General features: G+C 34.9%; 1 protein-coding gene across 1 annotated transcript; it reads right to left on the bottom strand.

The window, feature by feature from the left end:
* Nucleotides 1–850: 850 nt before the first annotated feature.
* On the bottom strand, nucleotides 851–6,459 carry LOC111703663 (uncharacterized). Its single transcript, XM_023475683.1, has 8 exons — nucleotides 6,361–6,459; nucleotides 5,816–5,924; nucleotides 5,264–5,338; nucleotides 4,628–4,688; nucleotides 3,712–3,802; nucleotides 2,910–3,252; nucleotides 1,739–1,822; nucleotides 851–970 (listed from the first exon to the last, which is right to left on the bottom strand). Exons 1-8 carry the CDS (start codon nucleotides 6,417–6,419, stop codon nucleotides 851–853), a joined length of 942 nt encoding a protein of 313 aa, XP_023331451.1. The 5' UTR covers nucleotides 6,420–6,459.
* Between the last annotated feature and the right edge of the window lie 4,186 nt (nucleotides 6,460–10,645).

The following is a 10,645-nucleotide window of genomic DNA, read 5'->3' as shown; positions in this document are numbered from 1 at the left end:
GGGATTGAACATTGCCCCCCCCCCCCCTTAACGTCCATGCATTCCAACAATTTCAAATCCTTTTATGGCGAATGTACAATGAAAACTAGAAAACTTTGGAATAAGAAGACGACTTTCAGACTCAATTAATGACTTAAAATTGTTTAATGAACATTAGACAACAGACCCCAAAATCTTCATAAATAATTTCATAAATTACTAGTAAACTATGTGCTTTGAAACAACAACAAAGTATATTGCTATAACCTCGTCCTTCTATTCCAGAGTTTTATGCTTTACTACAGGGTGTCCCAAAAAACATGGGAATTCAGAGACGAATTCGATATCGTCTTTGTTATGAATTAGCATTGTAATACCTAATTTCAAAAGCCATATAAATTCTTACATAAGCCTTATTTTATTTTTCAAAATGATTCATTCTAATTTTATTTTCTGATTAGTCCCGGAAATCGTAATTTAGACCCATTAACGGTCCAATATGATGTGGGACACCCTGTAGCAGACGATACTCTTACAGATTACAGCTTTCTCAGTAGGTATCGCTATACTAAATCAAAGAATTATCTAAAAATACGATATCGAATTTGTCACTGAATTCCCATGTTTATTGGGACACCCTGTATAATAACTTGCAAAGCATTTACTTCATTTTAAAGAAGGCATACAGAATAATTCCGAGTAAATCTAAGAGATATTTTTGTTACATATTAAATTTTCCTTTCCTTAAAACATCTGTTTCGCCCAATGTGGAAGAACATATTTTTGTCGCTGATTTTCAACTTTTCAGTGAGTCCTTTATAAACTCCTCCACCCCCTCCCCCACCCCCCAAAAAAAATTATCTGATAATTCTTAAACTTGAATACGCCCCTGTGTGAAAGTGTTAGTACAGAGTAGAAGATCCTCATGAGTCTGGGTTTCTATATGAGAAAGAAGGTTTTCTACTCCTAGTAGATCTAGCTCTAACCCATCCTAAATATCCTAGTTTGGGTTTCTATATGAGAAAGAAGGTTTTCTACTCCTAGTAGATCTAGCTCTAAATATCCTAGTTTGGGTTTCTATATGAGAAAGAAGGTTTTCTACTCCTAGTAGATCTAGCTCTAATCCATCCTAAATATCCTAGTTTGGGTTTCTATATGAGAGAGAAGGTTTTCTACTCCTAGTAGATCTAGCTCTAATCCATCCAAAATATCCTAGTTTGGCTTTCTGTATGAGAAAGAAGGTGTACTACTCCTAGTAGATCTAGCTCTAATCCATCCTAAAAATCCTAGTTTGGCTTTCTGTAGGATAGTGAAGGTAGTAAATCTGCTCTTGGTCTGGTCTGGTCCTGGTTTCAGATATTAGAACCAACTATACCTGGTCCTGGTTTCAGGTATTAGAACCAACTATACCTGGTCCTGGTTCCAGGTATTAGAACCAACTAACCCTGGTTGTGGTTCCAGGTATTGGAACCAACTTAATCTGGTCCTGGTTCCAGGTAATAGAACCAACTATTCCTGGTTCTGGTTCCAGGTATTATACCAAATATACCTGATCCTGGTTCCAGGTATTAGAACCAACTATACCTAGTTCTTGTGCCAGGTATTAGAACCATAAATACCTGCTCTTGGTTCCTGGTATTAGAACCACCTATACCTGGTCCTGGTTCCTGGTATTAGAACCACCTATACCTGGTCCTGGTTTCTGGTATTAGAACCACCTATACCTGGTCCTGGTTCCTGGTATTAGAACCACCTATACCTGATCCTGGTTCCATGTTAGCTCTGCTATGCTCTGCTCTAGATCTGTCTGAGTCTCAGTAGAAAACTGCCGAACTTCTCCAAACTAGAAATATCATTGAAGGTACCTTAAAGGGATTGTAAGCGTGATTTCAAGTGATTCACCATGCGAAAATGACAATAATCGATTCACAATGGTACCCTAAAGACCTTTATCTGATCAATAATCTGGAAGATGTTGTCGTTTTCTGCAGTGATTTTCTAAATAAGCCGGAATAATATGAATTGATTGATTACTTCAAAGTCGTCTTTGACCCTTAGAAATAGTTTGCGGCATTCATCATAGGTGACCTGTTATAGCAATATTTTTTTATGACACAAAAGTCATATAAAAAGCCTAGTCCTGCCATTTCCAAAATGTGGTCTGCTATTTTTGTGGTCTCATAATTACCGGAGATATAAATAATTTAGTTCAGAATAAGACATTTTTATGGTTTTATTTAATGAATTGAAATTTAAACCAAATTCTTAATTTCTCTGGTATTTTGGAGAGCGAAAAACTAGCAGCTCACATTTTGAAAATCGCAGGATTAGGGCTATTTTGTTATTATTGTTACCTATATTGAATATCGCAAGCTTTTTTTTAAGGTCAAAGGTGACTTTGAAGTTATCAGTCAATTCATATTATTCCGGCTTTTTTAGAACATCACTGTAGGTAAAAGTGTTTAATTCTGATAATTCCTACATGCGTTCCTACAGTAAAAATGCTCAAGTCATTTTTGTGGAAAACCCAAAATAATTAGTTTTCAATATTATACAATATCTACAATATCTTGTTAATACTTGATCAGACAAAGGTTATAAGGGTACCAATGCGACGTTCATTACCATCTATGCATGTAAGCCGTTAGGTCCCTCAAAATTGCGTTTAAGTCTCTTTACAGCATTATTTTAAATGACTTTTGTAGATGTTGTAAGCAATTCCCAACAGTAAAATTTCTTCCTAATCTTAGTTTTCACGCAAATGAAGTTTTCATTTTCAATTTTAAACATCCAATTAACATTTCTCAGAAGAGGTTAATATATAGGGTTATGTTGCGGATTGATTTTTAAGGTATTTTTTTTAGAAGTATTTGAGCTACAAAATATTTAAGACAATGTTCCCCATCATGGGAAGAGAGGAGAGAAAATACCTTATTCTTTAAACCCTTAGAATCTATTCCCTGGCCAGGACTGGTGGAGGAGGAGCAGACTGGTGGGCGTTTCCCTGCTCTCTGGTTGGATCCTAGAGTAGGATCAGCTGACGAGCTGACCGCCAGCAGAAGATCTTCAGTTTGTAAGCTCATATCAGTGTTTAATACAGGGGGAGCTGTGACAGGTTGGAGGGACATAGCCTGGGGATGAGACGATGAATGAGTAGAGTGATGAATGGCAGGATGATGAATAGATACAGGGGGAGAAGGATGAAAGGATGGAAGAGTTTCTAAATGTTCGAGTGTTGGAGGAGAATCAGGTTCAGAATCTTCAGATAAAATTCTTAAAATAAAGATAATCAGAATTTGGCCAAATACAGAAAAGAATAACATTATTTCTCGAAAAATATAATAATGTCGTCTTCAGCAACAATATAATCTCTTTTGTCATAGGATTGATTGATTGATTGATAATCGTTTATTTCTATATACCTTGTTACTGGTATCTTAAATCTGTTTTTTTTCATAGGTGTAATTTTTGATGCATTTAAAACATTTTTAAAGATTTTTAAAGTGAAAAAATTCGCGAAACTTTTTTGGAATTCTTAATTTATATTAAAAACGGATGGCAGAAATAAGAAAAAACACAATATTAGTGATACTTCCTGATTGACTGAACAGTACATTGGATCTATTTTATTAAAGTTTAGGGGATTTACTTGTGAAAAATAAAAAAATTACATTCCAAATTCAAACAAAAATACACATGAATTTATTGTTTGAATAATTTTCTATTTCTGACCTCATAAATCTAGCTCGTGGACTTGTCTGTGTCCCATTAGTGTTCCGCATTAATGGCCAGAAATCCTGCCAGTTTATCTCATTATTCAAATCTAAACAAAAATCCTGCCAGTTTATCTCATTATTCAAATCTAAACAGAAATCCTGCCAGTTTATCTCATGTTTATCTCATTATTCAAATCTAAACAGAAATCCTGCTAGTTTATCTCATTATTCAAATCTAAACAGAAATCCTGCCAGTTTATCTCATTATTAAAATCTTAATAGAAATCCTGCCAGTTTATCTCATTATTGAAATCTTAACAGAAATCCTGCCAGTTTATCTCATTATTCAAATCTTAACAGAAATCCTGCCAGTTTATCTCATTATTCAAATCTTAATAGAAATCCTGCCAGTTTATCTCATTATTCAAATCTAAACAGAAATCCTGCCAGTTTATCTCATTATTCAAATCTTAACAGAAATCCTGCCAGTTTATCTCATTATTCAAATCTTAACAGAAATCCTGCCAGTTTATCCCATTATTCAAATCTTAACAGAAATCCTGCCAGTTTATCTCGCTATTCAAATCTAAACTTTCTTACAAAGAAGAAAATGTGTAGAGTAGAAAATAATGTAAAACAATAACTGTGTCTACAAACATTGTTAAAAACTAAAATTTAGAAAAAATAATAAACGGTAAAAAAGTGTCACAAGAAATAAGGGCGCAAAGCGCCAATTAAGTAATGTTTTAAATAAGGGTGTATATTTTTCCAAAAAATCATTCCCCCCCCCTTTTGAAAATATTTTTTTTCTCCCATAAGTCTTCCGTGGTTACGATTTTTTCCGCGGAATAAAAATGAAATCCCCCAGGGGGTGGCGGTGGGGGATTAATTTAGAAAAATATACAAAACCTTCCGAAACTACAGTGGGTTACCTAAATCTAGAGCTGTCATATCAATTGTCTGAGTTGTCATTTCCGATCTATCTTGACTATCCTATTAAAAATACAGAATTCAGGGAATAATATTTATGAAATTTATTTCCCAAGACTTAGGACAGAAATGTAAATTCAGCCTCTTGGCTTACACAATCTCTGAGATATTGCGGTAGATGAGGGGGTACAGGGGTGTATCTTTCCTTGAAAAAAAATTTTCCCCTAAAAAAAGTATTTTTGTTTTTTAGGGTTTGGCTGAATTGAGGAAAATAATTGATTTTCAGGGGAAAATAATTGATTTTTAGGGGAAAATAATTGATTTTCAGGGGAAAAAAAAAAATTTTCAGGGGAAAAATTGATTTTCCGGGGAAAATAAATAAGCTTTTGGGTAAAAAGTTAGAAAAAGGATTAAAAACTTGGTTTTTAATGTCCAATTTTTCATTTTCCCACCAAGATCTTCATACTCATTTAATTCTTAAAAATATAATATACAGTACATCAGCTGACGAGCTGACCGCCAGCAGAAGGTAGAAGATCCTCATGAGTCTGGGTTTCTATATGAGAAAGAAGGTTTTCTACTCCTAGTAGATCTAGCTCTAACCCATCCTAAATATCCTAGTTTTTTCCCTTGATCACCTTTTTTGTTAGGAGCTTTTTTGGGGGGGATATTCTGCACTGTGATCCTTGGGACATCTTCTCCTGTTTCAATCTCTAAAAATTTATTTAATGGAACTAACTGCATATATGATGGTGTTTTAACTACAAAACATTGCATGTGCTTAATGTTTATTTTCAAAAACTATTCTTTCTAATTTTGACTAGGATTTAATGGCAGAAAGTTTTGAATTTAAAGGTATAATTTAAATATAATTTCTAATTAAAGTTTGGATTAAATATAAGGATATATTTCATTCAAATTCATTTCAGATTTTTCCTATTGCTGAATGGGGGCTAAAAAAATTAAGTTTTAGGCAAAAAGTATCAAAGGAGAAAATTTGCTAGTTGATGTCTTTATCTTCGAAAATAATTATAATAAAACTCCAAAAATAAATCATTAAATTAGCCATTTGAAGGGTAAACATGAAATGGAATTCAACTTGTAAGATTTTCCCCCCTTTTTCTTTACCTAACAATAATTTTTCTCCAAAATTCAATTTTTTCCAATAAAATATATACCCCTAGTGTTACCTTTGGTTTGACAAGATATTCACCGAGGGTTTGAACCTGGGAGTTTACAACAGTATTCTGCTTCCTCTTCCCCCGAGGCCTAGTCTGGGTCTCAGCTGTTACTTTCCACCTAGATCAGGCACACTGGTTGGCGTTAATATCAATACAATTACGACGACTTTCTATTTAGGTTTTTACTATCCCAATTGAGGTATGTTTTCAGCCTTTTAAACCCCAAATAATATAATGGAAAATCTAGAATGTTCAGTAAATTCAATATTTTTCGATTTTTCTATAAAATAAAGCTCTTAATTTTTTCGGGAACTCATGTGCAGGGTAACAAAAAATTTGTTTACAGGTTTATGCATTTCTGTAATATGAATAAACTTTACAAAAATCAAAACTGAATTAAGTTGTCTTCATTGAATATACATGACAACAACTGCATATATATTGACGACTTTTTGGATTTTAAAGGAGGCATTTTAAAAAGGAGCAAGAAAAGTCCCTTTTTTAGTTCTACAGAATTTTACATTAAGTTGGGCCTTAGTTTTCAATAAATCCACCTTCCTCCGTCGCATACGTCTCGTTTAACCGGAGAACATCGTTGGTTATCTATCCTCATATCTGTCTATCCAGCATCAATATATTGAACATCACAAATATCTTGAAGTGTTTAATACACTAATTAACCCCCCCTCCCCCTGGCATCTTTATGATCCAATCAGAGTTCAGGAAAGTGCTTACTGCTTAGTGACGCACTTTGGCTCAAAGTGTCGAAAAAACGGAAACAATTAAGTGCTGCTTAGATGCTTACAAAATCAATCAAAGAATTAAAATGCTAATCAGCATTCATTGTGTTTATCATTCAGCATGCATTGAGATGCCTTGCAGGCTGGATGCATCTTCTTGATGACCGTTGAAAAATTTTTGTTTTGTCATCAACCATCAATAGGGTAAAAGTTGAGCTGTGCGCATTCTGTTCGGCATGCTGTCAATTTTTTTGAAAAATATCAATCGTAATATAGATTTATATTTTCTGGTTCAATGAAACGATTTTAAGGCCCAAGTTGAGGTTTATACACATGGGCATGCTTGATGCATGCTGGCCAATCAAATTGTTTGAAGATATTCTGATAGGTTTTACAATTCTGGCTGGTATACTAAATGCATGCTGACCGCAAAATAATTCACATGATATCAGTCTGTATCATGTGACAAAGATACTGAACTGCAATTGGCTGAAGTTCCGGTAACGTAATATAGACTATACGGACTGTATGTAATTGTATTATGAATTATATCTATTATAAATGCAAAAAATGTTATAATAGGAGCAAACCTGAGATTCTCAGGCTCCTGTGGGATATCGTCGTTTTCAGATTGGTTGCGTATTTGTTGAATATGATCTGTTCAATACAACAACTTTTATACAAAATTGCATATAAATGAATTTTCGTAAAAATTTTACACAGTTTTATATCAATTTCTTGAGACGGGAACATCAGAATGATGTTTCATTCTCAGGTTTTATCCTATACCCCCTTTCATTTTTCATTTACAGTCCCTTTAATTAGAGATAATAAATTATCTTTAAGTGAAAATAAATTTTTTTTTGTAAAATATCNCGGATCCAGGAAGCCAAAATATTGCGGATCCAGGAAGCCAAAATATTGCGGATCCAGGAAGCCAAAATATTGCGGATCCAGGAAGCCAAAATATTGCGGATCCAGGAAGCCAAAATATTGCGGATCCAGGAAGCCAAAATATTGCGGATCCAGGAAGCCAAAATATTGCGGATCCAGGAAGCCAAAATATTGCGGATCCAGGAAGCCAAAATATTGCGGATCCAGGAAGCCAAAATATTGCGGATCCAGGAAGCCAAAATATTGCGGATCCAGGAAGCCAAAATATTGCGGATCCAGGAAGCCAAAATATTGCGGATCCAGGAAGCCAAAATATTGCGGATCCAGGAAGCCAAAATATTGCGGATCCAGGAAGCCAAAATATTGCGGATCCAGGAAGCCAAAATATTGCGGATCCAGGAAGCCAAAATATTGCGGATCCAGGAAGCCAAAATATTGCGGATCCAGGAAGCCAAAATATTGCGGATCCAGGAAGCCAAAATATTGCGGATCCAGGAAGCCAAAATATTGCGGATCCAGGAAGCCAAAATATTGCGGATCCAGGAAGCCAAAATATTGCGGATCCAGGAAGCCAAAATATTGCGGATCCAGGAAGCCAAAATATTGCGGATCCAGGAAGCCAAAATATTGCGGATCCAGGAAGCCAAAATATTGCGGATCCAGGAAGCCAAAATATTGCGGATCCAGGAAGCCAAAATATTGCGGATCCAGGAAGCCAAAATCTTCCGGATCCAGGAAGCCAAAATATTGCGGATCCAAAGAATGCGGTTTTCTACCGTCTTATGTTTACTATCAAAAATCCCTAAATTCTCACCTTTTTATATCTGCTGGGAATGATATGCCCTAATCTTCTCGAGTGGGTCTGTAAGCCTGACAACAGGAGTGTTTTCTCAGTTAGTATTATTGTTTCCTAAGCTATTAAAAAAATTTAGATTTTTTGAGGATCTGAAAAAAAATTGGACATCAAAAGACAAGTTTTTTCAATCTTTTTAAAGATTCATTTATTTTTCCCCCCTAAAAATCATTGATTTTGCACATTTCAGCAAATATAAACCCTAAAAATATTTCCACTCCTCGCAAACATACATTGAGGGGATTAATGAATTTCAAAGGGGGAAGGGGGAAGAGGGAATGCTTTTTGGAGAAAATTTACGTCCCTGATATTTAGTAAATTTAATGAACAAAAATATTACAGAGTACACTCCTGCCTTCGAATTGTTTATAACTGGACCCGCACCCGCACTCAAACCTTTCACCACATTCCTCCCTCTTTATGTGCGTTCTCAAATACAGCTGCGAGGCGAACTTTTCCTTGCATATATCACATTGTAGGTCTCGTGAAGCGTGCATCTTGGCGTAGTGCTGCTTGAGTAGCTTGAAGGTTGAGAAGAATTTGGTTTGGTTTGACTCTGCTATATTATATTTACAGGATGGGAGGGGACAGAAGAATGCTAAAGGAAGGTTTAATTTAGAATTTGGCCGCTCAAACAAAATGTTCTCTCCTAAAAAATGGTTTGATCTACGTCGCTAAACTACCTACTGCCGGTTCAAAAGGATATCAATTGGTGATTCAAATTTGAAAAGGTGGTAGGCAGTGGAAATTCATTAGATTTGTTCCCTTCCCACTATTACTACGGTTGAGGTTGACCAACCCCGTTTTCAAATTTCTGAACAACCTCGCGTGATTATACGTTTCCTGGTGAGGTAACTAGGTTTGGTTCAGACAAAAGGTTGCCAAAAATATTTACAAAATTAAACACTGTTAAAAGGTTAAATAATTAAGGGGTATATCCTCCCCCATGCTTTACTATATGATTTTGGTCTGGAACGTAGAATGTTGAAAATAAAAAATGTTGTCAACTCTCGGGTTAAAGAAAATTGAATAAATAGATGTACCCAAAAATACTTCTGGTTAAAGTTTCGAGGTTTTGATTTTTTTTCTCTATTTATTTAATAAAAATCAAAAGTCTGCTCAGATTCAGGAATCATTGCAATCATACTACAAATTTCTAGTCAATAAGTTATAAATAAGTATTTTTTTTTTTAAATATTTAAAAATATTATACACTGTTAAAAGAAATTCTAGTAATCTTTCCTATCGTCTGTTAAGAGCTAGTCTTCATGCTAATTATTTTTGTCCAAAATGGGAAATTGTTTTTATCAAAATAATATTAAGTGATCCTCCATTTATAGGTTCACACCGGGACCATTAAAAACTTTTAACGATCAAGAATGAATGAATGAGATATCCATGTTTTCCTCTCTAACAATTGATTGTTTGTAATCGTGGTTTCTGCCACGGAAACAAGTGAATTCCAATTCGAGAAAAACGACGATATTGGTCAGGAACAGGTGTGAAAAGGTACCGGTGGTAATCAAGAAAGGATGATCAATTTTAAACATTTTATAAAAATACTTTGCTCGTCTTTTTGTTCGTTTGAATCCTTAATAAAAGTCAAAACGGCTGAACCGATCGGGCCAAACTTTGTGCAGGACCTCACATGACCCCAGGAAAGCTTTATGGATGTTCAGAAGTACAAAAAAAATTAACCAACTTTTTGTGGTTGATTTTTAGTAAAATTTTTAAGAAAAAAATATAAAATCCACAAAAAAAAATATTATTGTTTTATAGAAGAGAAATGCTGAAAGATTGAGCAACAATTAAAAGTTGAACTAGAAGATGAGCGCAAAGCCTAGCATAAATAAAGTGACTGTTCCTGAGTGCAAGGGCTGCTCTGAGGTGGTTTGTGGACGGGAAGGGTGTTATCGGAATCAAGTTTGATAAACTCCCCTGCAGTTGGTTCAACCTTTCCTTACCCTCATCCCGGGGCTTCAGGATCTACATGTTGGAAAAATTAATCATTAAGGGGGCCGGGCAGCTAAAAGAGGGCAAACCGGCTCCGAATTCAAGGTTTTCTAATATTTTAACCATTTAAAAAAATTTTCTTTCTTTTTTTGGGAGTCTAATGTTAAAACTTGATGAACTTTTCCGAGATTAGAAAATTTTTAAGTAATCTCGAATTAGCTTTAAAAGTTGAATTTGTTGTTTAAAACAGCCTTCTTGATATTTTGCTATTCCGGATCCAGGAAGTCAAAATATTGCGGATCCAGGAAGGCAAAATATTGCGGATCCAGGAAGCCAAAATATTGCGGATCCAGGAAGCCAAAATATTGCGGATCCAGGAAGCCAAAATATTGCGGATCC

Source organism: Eurytemora carolleeae, unplaced genomic scaffold (genome assembly GCF_000591075.1).
Source record: "Eurytemora carolleeae unplaced genomic scaffold, Eaff_2.0 scaffold567, whole genome shotgun sequence".
NCBI classification, from domain to species: Eukaryota; Metazoa; Arthropoda; class Copepoda; order Calanoida; family Temoridae; genus Eurytemora; species Eurytemora carolleeae.
Note: the sequence above shows the minus strand (reverse complement) of the source record. Positions and strands in the feature narration are given on the sequence as shown.